Source organism: Centroberyx affinis, unplaced genomic scaffold (genome assembly GCF_046629955.1).
Source record: "Centroberyx affinis isolate AG114_WGS23_722 - 3 ecotype Tasmania unplaced genomic scaffold, CSIRO-AGI_Caff_v1 ptg002101l_1, whole genome shotgun sequence".
Taxonomy (NCBI): domain Eukaryota; kingdom Metazoa; phylum Chordata; class Actinopteri; order Beryciformes; family Berycidae; genus Centroberyx; species Centroberyx affinis.
The window spans coordinates 44,674-61,001 of record NW_027280427.1 but is presented as its reverse complement, the minus strand read 5'-3'; the positions used below and the strand labels follow the sequence as shown (position 1 = coordinate 61,001).

At 40.4% G+C, this 16,328-nt stretch overlaps 1 protein-coding gene across 1 annotated transcript in view; it reads left to right on the top strand.

The window, feature by feature from the left end:
• slc6a2 (solute carrier family 6 member 2) overlaps positions 1-16,328 on the top strand; it is a 35,455-nt gene that overhangs the window by 11,700 nt on the left and 7,427 nt on the right. The window contains exons 5-10 of the mRNA XM_071531596.1: positions 5,347-5,485; positions 6,370-6,504; positions 8,472-8,575; positions 10,597-10,721; positions 11,296-11,408; positions 15,108-15,236. Of these exons, the coding sequence (XP_071387697.1) occupies positions 5,347-5,485; positions 6,370-6,504; positions 8,472-8,575; positions 10,597-10,721; positions 11,296-11,408; positions 15,108-15,236 (745 nt within the window). The remainder of the gene's footprint in view (positions 1-5,346; positions 5,486-6,369; positions 6,505-8,471; positions 8,576-10,596; positions 10,722-11,295; positions 11,409-15,107; positions 15,237-16,328) is intronic.

The following is a 16,328-nucleotide window of genomic DNA, read 5'->3' as shown; positions in this document are numbered from 1 at the left end:
GATCAGAGCAGCTCAGTATGGCCACTGTTTCTTAGGGTTTGGGTTGGTGACACATTTATTGCTATCATTAGAATGTATCACCAATTTTGACAGAATTTTATTTGAAACAAATCCTATTCTTAGAAACTTTACATCATTCACAAGCTGTGTTAAAATCATCAGGAAGCCTCAACCAAATTCAATTACACATTTGACATTTCTTTTAAATGCTGTTATCATAATACAAAAGGTTAAAACAACCAGGCCATTTCTAATTGAACAAAGAAGCTGTTCTATAATCAATACCTTGTGTGCCATTTGCAAGCGCAAAGCACTGTAAGGTGAATGCAGGGATCATCCAGTACCACCAAATATGTCCCATAATGACAAGAAAACTAGCGCAATGTATCAATATGAATTAGCAGTGTATTAACTTAGCTGATTTCAAATGCATTGACCAGTTATAATGCGGGACACATAACTTCTACAGAGATTTTCACTTCAGCCCGGTATTTCACTCCTCAATGACCTATGAAGTCTAAGACCATCTGACCCCATTTAACTCATACGCTGATTTCATCCTGTCCTCTCTCCTCTAAAAGCGATCTCATACAATAGGTGATGAGAAGGTTTATAATGATTTACACCATTGTAGCTACATGTAGCGTTAAAAAGCAATTAGGATTTTGCATCAGTGAGGCATCACAGTCTTTAATTTCAATTATACAGCATTGTAAAGTCTGTCAACGGCTTTCATTGTGGGAACATTTTGACACGCATTTAAAAGGGTAAATTACACAAAGCATCAAGTCCACCATTTTGGAGCAAGTTACAGACTAATACATGTTTCCTGCTCTAACAGGATATTTTCTTTCTTTTCAATTGTCCTTGCTTTGAAAAGGATTAAAAACCCAGACGATGTTCCAGTGAATATTCTCAGTCAAAATCATTGTGACCAGGATGAACAAGCTGGTGTGACTTCAACATAATAGGTGTGGATTTAACATATTCATACAAACTTCCAGATGGCTTCACTTTCTGTTTGAGTGATAGTTATTATGAAAGTGAATACCAAAACATGTGACTGGGTTTGTTTGGAAGATGTGAAGTGGAAGAGGCTATGTGAGGACAGCCAAAAATCTGGGCTCTGCCAAAAAGCTGACCTGGGACCAGAGGTTTAGGTATTCCTCTGAGACTAATTTGACAACTTGCCACGAGAGATGAATGAAACCTCCCAGAATCTGTTGTTATACCCCACAGGGATGATTCATAGAACAATCTGTAATGTCTTGCCGACTACTCTATATTATATCTGTTATTTTAATAACTTTACAGAATTCATCACACGAGAGGCCTGAGGTTTTTCAACATGAAAACTATTTGAGTGCTTAAAGCAGAGGTATACAAATCACTAAGCGGTTGGTAATGATGCGCGGATCGGCTCTGACGCCATCCGAATCCGCATGTACGCATAAATCATCCACCCGCCACCCACCCGAACAAATTATTTTCTACGATTTGTAGACCCCCACCCGCCCCGCACCCGCATGGACATTTCACTCCACCTCTATATTGCCTTTTAAATTATGTCGAGCAGCATGAGCTTTCTATGTGATTTCTTTATATTGTGTTTGTTGTATTGATATATGAGTGTTTTCTTAACGATTTAATTTAAAGATTAGAGAGGCTGCTTTCAGTAATTAAACGTTTCTATTGTGAACTGTGCCTTTGCAATACAGTTTCATGTTTATGCTGCGGTCCCGTTTCTCTCTTGTGTAATAACTGTGAAATAATTATTAGTGTCTACACAGCGTCTCTCTTAGTGGGGAGACGCGCTTATCGTTTCTGCTGCGGTGGGATCGCTGCAGGTATTTAATGAACTCAGAATTTATTTATTTTTTATGCGCACCCGATCACACATTACCATTATTTCTCAGTGGGATATATGTAAGCATGATGATATGGTAACATATTACACTGAAGTAGGCTGGTTTTAAATAAATAAACATTTATTTAACTTCTTCTTTTTTGGTAAAATGAAAATGGCAACAGGTATTTCCACAATTTTAGAGAATGTAATTAATATTTTCCTCATTAATGATGTATTATTTCACCCACCCGCAACCCATCCGCTATTAATCAGAATGTTAATTTTTATGACCCGACCCACCCGATCCGCGGATTAACCGCGGTGCCCGCGGATATAGCTGCAATCCGCGCATCACTAGCGGTTGGGGTGGGCTTATCACAAAGGTCACAAGGAGAGGTCAAAGGTCAGTCTCAACATTTGAAAGACCTTAAAAGGCCTAAATCGGGCATATAATTCAACTCTTCTGATTCATCTCCAAGCCCTTTTTTGTCCATCACTTCCTAATGACAGTTGTAATCAATCAAGTACATATAATGTATGGCTTTGATAAAACATGTCAAAGAACCTTGGCACTTTGAGCCAAACTGCATGATCTATATCTTATGGTCAGACTCTGATATAACCAGTACTTCCACAATAGTCGTGGCATACTTTTTAGCAACATTGAAATCAGGTTACATACTATAAACATCCCATATAACATCAACTTGTCTCATCAGCACACAAACCTTTTCTATAGATCCCACATCCTGAAGCAACCACATCTGCCTTAACGTCAGGCATAACTGGACTTGATAAATGGCCTTCATTAAAAAGATCTAATTGCATAGACTCTAAGAAGATTGCTTTGCTTTCACTTCAATCTCACACCCAATTTAACATATTTTGTTGAAAGGATTACTTTTAAACTAACAAGGAGAAAATAATTGGTATTAGATAAATCCCATCAGCTGTGTTTTGATAGTCAAGAGGTTCAAGTCTGCATTCTGTTCTTTTTTGGTTTCTTTTTTTTTTTTTATTACATGCCTTGTTTCCCGCTCTGTAACCAACATCAAGCCCAGGTTGCATGCAGTGGTGTGCCAGCCTACAGTACGCAGATACCAACCGAGCAGCAACATGGAGTGTTGGGATAGCAGCATAACCAGCTCAGGGAGTGCAGATAAGAGTGATTATGTTTAGAGTAACTGGGCCAAAGGGACATGGATTGATGTTATGGGGAGCATTTACTGGCAGTGCATTATCAGATGAACAAGGAGGCCTTGGGGCATCACAACACCAACACTTGGCGTCCGGGCCTAGTTCAGAGCGAAGCATGGACTCTATGTACTCTCCTTCTCAGATGAACATACTTCTTCACTCCTCTATCTGCCTCCCTCCAGACCGTATAGCTTTGAATTTATTATCAGTCCAAGGTAATTAAATAGGATGCTGAAGACGGGTCTCACAGATCCCATGGTCCACTGGGACTGAACATAGTTTGCGTGTGACTGAAGTTTTTCGTGACGCGCTCTTGTGTAAGCATCCTGAGTATCAGATCCAGATGCAGATCCTCTACTTATCAACCCAGAACGTCACACGGGGGAACAAAAGTGCATGAAAAGGGTCCACTGCGAGATATTGATATGCCAATAAAATGCAATCCTTTCCGCAGTGCATTTGTGCTTTTGAGACACATCTGAGAGTGAAACATCATGTCTTGTCCCTGATGTCTGTCTTTGCTGTTGGATCCACGCATTGCTCCTCTTTGCCTTTTAGGAGAGGCTTCAGCTGGACGGACAGATCTCCATGATCTACTGCATCTGCTTAGGGGTTATAAATTTAACAGAGCGTGAACCATTGTGTTTCCCAACTCATTTTAAGATTTCCCTTTCTTTCTTTTTTTCTGATGCCATAGGACAGCTCAGTCAGTATTTGTGAACAAGTCAAACATCAACAAGTTATTCCCAACGTTAGGAACAAGGGAAGAAAGATTTTAATATGTGACACCAACCTGATTACAACTCCATTGATCATGAGTGGGATTCATTGATGTGAGGACTGGTTCAATGTTTGTTGCATTTAGTTAATCCACTTGAGCTATACAGTATTAGCATCAGTTTGAATCTCTAAGATGTATCCCTGTCACCAGAAAAACATAGTCGGTACTATCACAGACACCTTTTTCATTTTTCCTAATGTAGGATCAGTGTGACATAACATTTTAGGATAAACTCTCTCATTTCTAGTTAAGGGAGACAACAGCGTATGTCACTAATGCATGAAACATGTATTCAGCTGAAATTCTGTGGTATTCCTCTTCTGAACATGATTACATTTGACACAGTAAAATGATGAGGCAGCCTGGCAAGCGAATGCTAAAATTTCTGCAGTGGCTCCATAATGTCACCAGACAACAAGACAATAGACTGTCTGACAGCGGCTCCTGTCTTAAGTGGCAACAAAATTGTTGTGTCACGAATCTCGTGAACTTTGCCCCTTCTCTCCATTCTGAACTGAAGTGGCGTGCTTCCTTGCAGCACTCTGACCAGACATTCGAGGAATGAGCTCACAGCCGGAAACAATATTTAGATAGGGAAGGAAGAGACACCATTTGTCTCCCCTTGGTTATTTATGTGATGATAAAACACTTGAACCTTTGAACGCCCACCCTCATCTGACAGTAGGTGTTCGCCGCTGGGGGAATGGAGTTTGTTATTGATTCATTAACTGCCAAAATATTTCAGTCAAAGCACTGTGTGTGTATTCTCTCTTTGTCTCAGAGAAAGAGAGAGAGAGAGAAAGACAGAAAGAGAAAGAGAGGTTAACTCGGGCCAAATCCCAGGCAAACCCCATAGATGGCTGTATGATCCAACCTCTATCATTTGGCTTTTACCAAGTCTGATACCAGACACTGAATCAAATTTACACTTCTTTCTTTAAAGTCCTGTATAATTTAATGCTCAAATCAGGGGATTTTATAGGGTTTATACAGGCCCCATTGCAGTGTTTATTCAGATACCTGACAAAGGTCACTTGACGTTGCGTCTTGAAATAAAATTCTTGTAAGTGAAGACAGTGTCTTCACTTACAAGAAGCACTTACTTCAAGAACTTACTACAAGAATCAGTTATTTCACTTCAGTGACGGAGTCTACAGAAAAGTGAATGGTTTGAAATGGTGGTAGTGGGTGGAGTGCCGTTATGCCTGTCCTAAGAGGGCCTCTGTCCCAGTCCTGACACATTCTCCACCTCAGGCTCCTCAAGCGTGGGCTGCTCTGTTGAGTCTTCCCCAGCCAAGTGTAACCTGGGTGGGCCCACGAGACAAAAACACAATTAACTGTTAAAGGATGGCCAGGGAAAATAACCTGCCATACCAAAAAAAAATCCACCACATGATGTTTTGTAGTAATAAAAGTGCATTAGCTTAGAAATACTTACGTTGCATCGCAGAAATGTCTTTGTGTTCCCAGCATTTTTGATTGTTTTTTAACTGTCTAATCATGGTGTGGCCTTCTGCAGGCGGGGCGTGTTGCATCTTCATGAGAGTAGGGGTATCCAGGACCTGGGCTCACCTCGCTGGGAGCTGTCCTTGTGCCTGGTGGTGGTGGTCTTCATCCTCTACTTCAGCCTATGGAAGGGTGTCAAGTCCTCGGGCAAGGTGCTGTCCTGGACCACTTATAACCACACAACATGTCTTTTGCTTTCTCCAATTATTTTCTCCTTCTGAAGAAGAATTAGAATCTAAATCACTTTCTTATTCCAACTACAATAAATGTACAGGAATTTGTCTTTGTGACACTGGGGCAGAGATATTTCGACATGCAGAGAAACTTACTTATACTGGCATACTGTACATGGTTCAGGGACATTAAGCTCTCACATACAATGCAAAGGGACAGTGCAAAACATACTGGAGATTGCATAGTACATATCATGTATGACTGTGCAGATTTATGTTTATTTCTGAGCCACAAATCTTTCTAGCAATGGCATTGGCTTGCTAGAAGGTAAATGACATCAGAATAAAATGGAGCTAATATCACGATTAATTTTTCTGTCCTGCAATACATATTGTCACATTTTTGTATTGCAATATATTGAATTTTGATATATTGTCCCATCCCTACATATTTATTATATTAGACTGTGTAGCTACTTGCATTCAAGCTTGCATTCAAATGTAGCATACAGTATGAATACAGCCGTAAAGGGAAGTGTAATAAGTCACCACTGTTGCCATACATGAGTGTTTTGTGCCCTATCATGCTCTCTTTCTCTGTCTTTCTTTCTTTGTCAGGATTTTGGCATGCTATGTTAGTTTAGCACATAATCATACAATTCATGGAGTGATGGAGTCTGTGAAGGGGAATGGGAAATGTTTTTGTTATGATAAGCTATCGGCCATGTCCTGTGTCTGTGTGTGTATCTAGTGATAGAAGGGTGGAATAAGAAAAGGGCAATATGACTTGTTTTTGATACAGTATTGGCCATTTACCCATTTATTCTGTGTGTGTGTGTGTGTGTGTGTGTGTGTGTGTTCAGGTGGTGTACATCACAGCCACCATGCCCTACGTGGTCCTGTTTGTGCTGCTGATCCGAGGCATCACTCTACCAGGGGCCATTGACGGCATCAGGGCCTACCTCCACATCGACTTCAAACAGCTCAATAACCCCAAGGTTAGAGACAGGGCTTGTTGGTCTAAAGAGCAATGCTACCTATCTGCTGTAAAGTATCACATACTGTACCTTTCAGTCACACTCCTCTGTGGAGTTATTCACATTAGTGTCTGTGTGGATTTAGAGAGGCTTCTTTATGTTTTCCTGTAATCCAGTGGGTAGAGTATGGCACCAACAACAGTTACAGTCTGAAAATGTGTGCATGCATGGTACTGTATGGTACTTTAGATAAAAGCTTCCACCAGGGTAGCTGATGCATATGTGATAAGTTAGGAGAACAAGTACACATTCAGTCTTGCAGCGCATCCGTAGCAATGATGTATAGACTGAATTCAAATGTTGTAAAACAGCCAGGAACCAGGGATTCCTAGGTTCCACTTGACAGAGGCTGCAAATGCCAACTATGTGTTTGGAGCTGCAAGCAAAAGGTCTCCAAAGGAAACCGACTGGGGTTTTCAGTTTTCATCTGGTAAATCTGACAAGGCAAAAAGCACAAAGACATATCAACCAAGTGGCCTGATCCATTTACTTGATGTTGGAAGTGGGGAGGACTGACAGCCAACAAATCACCACCATGTTTCCTTATTTTTCATGATTAAGAGATGCAGGGAGCATTGGATCAACCTTACATCACTTAGCTATCTGACTAGCTGCAAGACCCTTTAACCATCTCTATATACATACTGACAGCAAGCATTCCCATACATAAATGACCATTCATTGATTAAAACACAAGCACCCTTACTCATGATATTAATTAAGTAGCAGTTTATATGAATATGATTTCAGCCCTCTGGCTCCCTAGTTGATCAGCTGCTTTAATCTCATCTATGGAGAATACAGTATCCTTAGGCTACTTGACTTGCTAGTTAATATAGTCAATGAACTGTTCGCAAACATAGTTGATAACATATTACATACATACATAAAAGTGCTCCTTATACAATGTGCTTTATTATAAAATGCCAGTATGTGTTGTGTCATGATGATGAATATATTTATATATACTGTATGTTTCTATCTGTCAGTATATTGCAGTGGTCCATGCAAAGTAACTGCAACAAAAGAACCCAGAAATGTTTTTAAAAGTAATAGGCAACCTGGGGCACCCCGGTGGCTCACCGAGTAGGGTGCATACCACATAAGGCTCAGTCCTTCCCGCAGCGACCTGGGTTTGAATCCGGCCCACAGTCATTTGCTGCATGTCCTCCCCTCTCTCTCCCATACCTTCCTGTCTCTCTCTCACACTATCTCTCTGTCAATAAAGCATAAAAATGCCAAAAATAAATCTTAAAAAAACTTTCAAAACAAGGCCAAGCTCGCTTACAGCTGTATCCACTGGTTGGTCCAAATGATGGGCGTTAATATTTACATTCACATGTAAATATTCTGGGCACTCAACTTAATGGCGCTGCCTACCCTCATTTGAGTGACATACTGTATCTGGCAACCAATAAAATGCTACAGTCAAAGGTTGACTGTATTCTAGCTATTGTTTAGCACCATCTCAGGTTTCTAGACCGTCACCTTTCAGCTAGAGCTGGATGGGAGGTCAGTTTGCTAGGCTACTATAAACCATGATGACGTTTAAAGTGCACAGCTATAGAGGAGTGAAGGGTCTGATGCCTGACTGACCTACCAGAGTCTGTTGATGACATTAGTGATGTGGGAAAGACGGCACAATGAACATGAAGCCTGCTGCAAGGCAGTAGGATACACATACAACAAACTGTTTTGACCCTTCAGAGCATAGTGTGAGCGCCAAATGAACATACTTTCTAGGTATTAAGATCGAAGTAGAGCCAAAAGGTGATGTGTAATTAGGGTAAAGCTGTAAAGCTGTTTCGGAAATGTGCATTTTAAGCACCTTAAATCCTCCTGAGAGCATCCTTTTTTAGGATTTCTGAGACTTCGGAAGCAGTTGTTTTTTCCCACATTTAAGCTGTTGCCCTTTGATCTTTCCCTAGGTGTGGATTGATGCTGCCACCCAGATCTTCTACTCGCTAGGAGCAGGATTTGGTGTGCTCATTGCATTTGCCAGCTACAATAAATTTGACAACAACTGCTACAGGTAAGACCTTACGCTGTTTAACTTCAAACGATGTCATTTTCGCTATCTTGAAAAGCCCACAATAAAGCCCATAGCAATATAGCCTCCTGTTGTTTCTTATGCAGTCTCTTTTCCTGTGTTTAACTGGATCAAGAAGCAGGAGAGGTGATGTCAATCTATCCAGCTGACCCCTCTGGCCAGGTGTTAACAGGATAGATAAAGTGCAGGCCAGACAGGATTGCCAGATTATAGCCAAAGGCTGTGTGTTTACTGTTCTGTCATAGTACTGCTCTCCCTTGGAGACAGCAGGTTGTGAGGTTGTGAGCTCTGCTAATCTTTTTCCACATTAATAGGATACAGCAGTACTGTGGGAGGCAGATGCTGCTGGCAATACAGCAGTTTGACCTATCCTGGTGGTAAATATAATGTACCCAGTGGACCAAACACGTCTTGATAGAGCTATTCCGAATGTCTATAGGAGATAGATAGTGCTGAAATGTTTTAATTGCTGGAGCACCCCCAGCTAAGTCAGTAATCTCATACTGGGTAAAGTGTAATGCAAAGTCACATCACAAAGGGTTCAGTGTAGATCAGTGTGTTTATTGTAGTACAGTATGTTGTAAGCATTGTGGACCTCTCCTCTCCTGTCCTGCCCTTTCCTCCACCTTCCTCCAAAGTTGAAGTGAAATCCCACCTGACTGCGGCAGGTGGGATTTGCATCACTCAGAGTGACAAATGACCTGCGGGTTTGAATGCCCAAACCAGTTGAGAAAATCTGCACAGGGAGTAGAGCAGTGAATCAGTCACAGTGTCTCCCCCCTCAGCAACTTACGAGGTGCCCTTAAGAAAGACACTGAACCCCAAACTGTATTCCAGTGGAGTTTCTCAGTGGTCAACAGTGGAGGTCTGTGGTTGTGCTGGGCAGTTCTCAGTTGTTCTCTATTGTTAAAAAAAAAGAATATATCCAAACTTAATGAAAGTTGAATAGTGTATGGTCTGTCACTTATAATATACTAACTGGTTCAGGAACTGTAATAGAAATGCCATGCCTTTATTAAGCAGCCTTTAAACAGACAACTCCTTTTTGCCATAAACTGTAGCTGTGCAACATACATCTGTCATATCCATTTAGCTGATGGTACCACGTGTGTGTGTATGTATTTGTGCATATGAGTGTGCGCAGGAGTGTGTAAGCATGTGTGTAATGACCTGGGCTAGAGTCAAGATCTGGCCTGGATAAAAACTGAAATTTTCTGTCAATGCCCACACGCAATACAAAAAGAATAAAGAAGGGGAAGAAAAGACTTCATAGAGAGGTTTCCTCTGCATCAGCCCACGAGGTGGCCGAGGTCAAGTTGACTTTGTTCATTTTGTCAGGCAATCACAGGTTAGAGCCCACAGAACAGCACACTAATTATAGATGAAACCACCAACCAGGGGGAGAGAACACAAACTCCTCATTAACCTGAAAATCCACCAACTCCTCATTAACCTGAATAGCTCCTCTGAAAAACACAGTGTCTTGGCTGAAGATCAACCCATGGAAAGCATGTAAGACATCAAGTAACACAAATCCCTGACCCTCATAAAAAAGCTTCTAAATGTACCGACCTTTTAAAATCACAGAAAAACAGCAGTTCAGTGATTTTAGCAATGGCTCATAAATGTCAGTGAGACAAACTGTGGAAATGTTTCTCTTAGCAACTGTTACTGTTACTGTTAGCATGATACTGGCAGGGTGTTTTTTATGGGAGGTTAATAAATTTTGCTGCAGGAGATTTGATTATTTTAAATCTTGATCTCTTTATTTTTGCAACAGCGCTCATACAGTACAACACATTCTGACAGAGTGGAAAAGCATGGAAAAAATAAAACTGTTCTTCAGTCTCTTTTTTACATCCAGCCAACATTTCCAAATCTGCTCAAGAGCGTAAGGTTTGGAAAAAGTAGGAATTTAGAAGCTCTCTTTCAATCTACTTGTTGTTGTTTGTGTGTGTGTGTGTGTGTGTGTGTGTGTGTGTGTGTGTGTTTTCTCTCTCTAGGGATGCTCTCCTGACAAGCACGGTGAACTGCGTCACCAGTTTCTTCTCAGGGTTTGCCATCTTCTCTGTGCTCGGATACATGGCTTACAAACACGGGGTGAAAATAGAAGATGTGGCCACAGAGGGTAAGTGCTGATCGCACAGACACAATACACTAACTACTGGTAACACTGCTACCACACTACTCTAACACAGATTGGCTCTATATATTAAGATATCACATGCACACATTTTTTATCTATTTGCACACTTTCTTATGTAACTTGGGCACACTTTTTATATATTGTACGCAAACAACGGTAGGTCACATGCACAAATTAACACTTTGTTTTTCATTAAATACATTTTTTCCCCTAGAGGATGGACACTCCCGAGCTCAGTAAAATTACATACAAAATGTGCAGTATTTTCTCCACTATCCATTACTGTCTTATCTTTTTTACGCCCAAAACATGGCCTGATGATGAGGCCAAGTGAAGGGCAAAGGCTGCTTTTTCTCCAACATCTTGTCAAGCAGTGTACTTTGTATATGCCTCTTTACATGTATTCAGTATGAGAAATTATGTGGCATGTTTATGAAAGTCATACATTGTGTGTGTGTGTGTGTGTGTGTGTGTATGCGTGTGTGTGTGTGTGTGTGTATGGGTATGGATATATGTGTGTGCATGTGTCTGTTTGTATTCGTGTCTGTAAGTATAGGGGCAGGACTGGTGTTTATCATCTACCCTGAAGCAATTTCTACACTGCCTGGCTCAACATTTTGGGCTATCGTGTTCTTCATCATGTTGCTGACCCTGGGTATCGACAGCTCGGTGAGTTCAGACCACCACCTGACACTACCTGATGGCTAGTGTGTGTAGAATAGAATAGAATAGAATAGAATAGAATCTTTATTTCCACATGACCAGAGTCAGAAGAAAAGCTGTTGGTAAGTAAGTAAGTAAAATTGTATTTGTACAGCAAGATGAATGGCACAAAGTGCTTTACAAGTTAAAACATGAAAGACATACACAGTGAAAAAACAGGCAAGACACATACGTGCATCATAAATTAAAACAGAATGGTACAGCATGATGGAGTGGACAGGAATAGCGCTGCTATATCCATGGACACATACCAATAAGCTGACACAAAGCATAATTGGTAAAAAGCAATTTACAAAACTGAGCAGGTAACACATTGTGGTACAAAAACAAGAAAAAGGTGAAAGATGAATGGCAGTGGTAAAATATGTCAGTACTGTAACATATACTAAGGTGCAGACACTGGTATTTAATCTATTTAGAAGACAAACAGCTTAAACTTAGTCCAATTATAGTTTATCAACCTGTCTCTGACCCTGTTTGGTTGAAAAGAAAAACAGTGATAACTTTTCCATACACATACAGTGGAGACATACAGAAAAATACATTAAGATCCCTGCAGGGTAATAATGATATCCATACATCATGTTGGAGCACTTTCCCAGCGAGGTTGCCTCACGCCCTTTAACCCCAAAATATTCAGTGGAAAATTCTGTGTTGTATACTGACACACACAGAAACCTTTCTGGGACCTTTCTCTCATACACAAAGCAGCCATTTTCACTGTGAATGAGATGAGCATATGAGTTGACATGTGCACGCTTAGTCTGCCATGACATGGAAATAACACAGTAGAATCTGAATCGATTACCAGGTGGAGGGCAAAAGTAGTTCTGATTGAGGAAAATATATATAGTGTAAAAATGTTTTCTGTTGCTGTAAAAAGATCACTGATGTATATGCAGGTCTGTTGATTTTAAATGGGATCCCAACTGGCTGTTCCTTTTCCTCTAATGCATATTGAACTCATGTATGTGTAAACTTTAATGTAAGTACCTGCTGAACTGAAAGTAGGAGGCACTGTCTGCGGCTACCTGCACATCTAAACTGCATTATGAGCCCCTGTTGAAAGTGACAATTTCTGTGGCTTAATTTTTCAGTGCGGTGGTTTGAAACATTTTTCCATTTAATTTTTTTGTGTGATTTAAAATGTCCATGGAAGTGTTCTCAGAGCCAGCATAGTTATATCAAGTTATCTGGTTAGAGTTATTGCTGCAAGGTACATATTGGGCCTCATGCAAGAACCACTCGTATGAACAGATTCGTTCTTAAATCACTCGTACGAGCGATTTAAGAGAACTTTAAGAGAACATGGCACACTCGTACGAGTCCACCTTTTGCATGAGGCCCAATGTTTGTTGGATATTCCATTAAAATGGTTGTTGGATGTAGGTTTTCCTAATTTTGTTGAAATATACCAGTCGCCATTGTTGTTCACGGGCCATTGAGATAGTTTGAAAGTGTTTGGGGATCTATAATTTTTGGGGATTGTAGGTTAACGTTAGCATATGCAGGTGACGTTGTTGTTGTAAATTGTTCTTGTTGGTGTGTTTTTCACCATTATTTTGTGGTTCTCCAAGCACCTCAGGTTCTGGAATGCTATTGTTTTTGTTAGGATTCTTCTTCCTTTTCCCACGGTGCAGCCGAGGGCATCACGAGGCAAATTCAGGTCAGGCAGTCAGTCAGGCATCTGTCGCTTCGAGAGATGATGCGCTTCATGAGATGGCCTATAGAGGGCATCTTTATTTGGTGGCTGATATTTTACCTTAAGTATCAAGTGGCACAATGCTACTTTGTGTTGTGGTGGCAAATTGAAGAAAAGTAAATTAATGGCAGGCATGTAATGGATGTCCTAATTTATTAAGAATAAATTGGTCTAAGGTGCATACCATGTAAATGTGATATCCTGGGTTCAAAAAGGTCAGACCAGGACCTTTAACTGCTGCAATGCGGGGGGCAAGTGAGAGTGCTACGTTGTTCCAATTTAAATTGTCTTCAGTGGTTCTGAGGATTTGAGTGAAATTTAGATTAAACAAGTCTGGAAGGTTGGAGGAAATATCAATGCCAAGATATCATTACCTGTTGGGATGTTGACAGAGTTTGGAGGTCAAAGCATTTGACTGATCCTGCTTGTTTAGTGGGGGAAAAATGGGTTTAGACCAATTGATAGAATATTCAGAGATGGCATAAAATGTGTTGATGTGACTGAAGATGGCTGGAAGTGATATTTGAGGCATTTGTATGTATAATAATAAATCATCAGCATATAGGCTATCTTCATGAGCGTAGTGATTAAACGTAGTGATACCAGTGGCAGGGCAAACAACAGAGGTCAGAGTGGACATCCTTGTCCAATACCTCTGTGGAGTGTAAAACGTTATGAAACAATGCCAGTTATACAAAAATTTTGATCCATTGAACAAATGACTCCCCAAAACCAAATCTTTCTGATGTGGTGAATAAAAAAGAGCAATTTACACAGTCAAATGCTTTTTCCACATCTAATGATAAGATTTCTGTGTTATTGTTATGGTCTTTGGCTATACTGATTAGGTTGAATAGGTGGCGCATGTTGCTAGAGGAATGCTTGCCTTTAATGAAACCTGTTTGATCAGGGTGTTATGGATTATAGTCTTAGGGCCAGAGCCTTGCTGATGATTTGGTGGCTATGTTAATGACAGATAATGGGTGATAGCTTGAGCAGAGAGTTGGGTCTATATTAGTTTTAGAAGAAGAAGAACTGAACTGCTGTATTCATGTAGGGTGGGATGGTAGCAAAGGTCCAAAATTCACTGGTCATTGTGATAAATAATGGTGATATTGTTATCCAGAAATGTTTCTAAAATTTTGCTAGGAAACCATCTGATCCACGTACTTTATTGTTGGCATCAAAAGAAGTGCTTTCTCCAAGTCCTCTGGTAGGGGGTGGTTTGTTTAGAGCAGTTCCATGATTTTTTGTTAGCTTTGGAAGTATAATACTGTCCAGAAATGTTTTAGTTATGGAGGCATCTGGTGTGCTCTCTGATTTATAAAGGTTACTATAAAAAGAATGGAATGTTGCTGATATGTCCTTTGGAGAGTACATGGTATTTCCACAGTTTTTAATGGCTGGTATAATAGTTTTTTTCATGTTGTTATTTGATTTGACCAGCCAAGTACTCTCCGGATTTGGTACAGTGTTCAAAGTGGTTATGTTTGAGTCTCGATATGGTGTATGATATAAACATAAAAGATAGAGACATAGAGAGTCCCTGGGCTCCATCAGAGTCTCTGGGATGTACTTCTGGGGATGCTGGAGAAAATTATGTTATCGCACATACTTCTGGTTTGTATGTCTAGAACGGTTTCTTTTGGCGGTTTGTTAACTTGTGATACAGATATTATCATGGATTTTATGTAGTTGTTGTTCTCTTACTGGGTTTCTTGGTATTGTGAAATATAAAGTGATCTGGCCTGGTTGACCATCATATTACCCAACCACTATCAGCATACATCATACTGAACACTTGACTGAAATCCTCAAATCGAAGTCTGGGACAAGTATGGTGTTTTGAAATGGAAAATGTGTAGGAACCCTGTCAACAGTAGAACACCTTTAGTGGATACAGATTTGTGACATTAATGTTGCTCTCTGTTTGTGTTCACCAGATGGGTGGCATGGAGGCGGTCATCACGGGCCTAACGGACGACTTCAAGATCCTCAAGAAGAACAGGAAGATCTTTACCTTTGCCACCGCCTTTGGAACGTTCCTGGTCGCCCTCCTCTGCATTACTAATGTCAGTCTCTAGGTTTATAGCATCACTTACAGCAGTCTCTCAAGTTTTCTCATTCACCTACCTGTAGAAGTCCTGCTTTTTTGCTGTTAAGTCTAGTTTTGCTCTCTTTTCAGTCATCAGCAACTACAAGGAACAGTCTGGCACCCAGTTGGTTGCCAGACATTAGAATATTGTTTTAGAAATATACTAATTTGATGCTGTATACCAATCAGAACTGTCAAGAGCTGTCTGTAGTGTAAATGCAGGATAAATGAGTGAACAGGGGTTTCTACCGCTGTATGTCAGCATTTGTGAGCGCCTGGAAGAGTCTTATGATTTTATGTTTTTAGTGTTCACTCCTTAAAAATCAGGTTACAGGACCTCCTGGAAAAATGTTCAAAGGAGCAATTGCATCATACTCTGTTGAAAAATTAGGATTCAATTGAAGCTGTACCCAGAAAGCAATTAATTTGTTTTGCTTTTCTCTGTAGTCCCCATTCATTCACATGGCATTAGTACAAGAGAAAAGTCCCTGATTACAGAACCAGACTTTGGAAACAGAAAGGCTTCATATTAGCGATTCACATGGTTTCTTGTCTTAATCTAATCAATAAAACTATTGCGAATCTGAATGTTGCCGTTGCCATTGCCATGCTGGCTCCTAAGCACAAGATTCAGATTGTGCCACTCAGGATCCAAATCAAAGCTTGCTTATACAAAAGACAGGCGGAATCCCCTCTTCATCCATGTGAGGCATTAGGATGGCTTGTCTGTTCTCAGGCTGCAACGTGGGGTCTGGGGACCACCAGGGGTCCTTGAGGGGGTTCCAGGGGGTCCCCAGCAAACTGATGAATTGTTAAACTTCACCGTTATTTCATTTACAAGAAGTTTGACACAATTAGAGAACTAAAGAATGTAGAAGAATGACTGTTTTGATCATAGTTTGACTGTTATCTCTCTATCTACAATACAGATAGTCATGGAATTCTGGACAAAATCATATCTGACAATAAAAATATTCTCAGATTTGGGTTTGAGAGACAAAATCTTATAAAATGGGGGTCCGGGGCTCAAATGTGGACTAAATTAGGGGTCCTTGAAATGAAAAAAGTT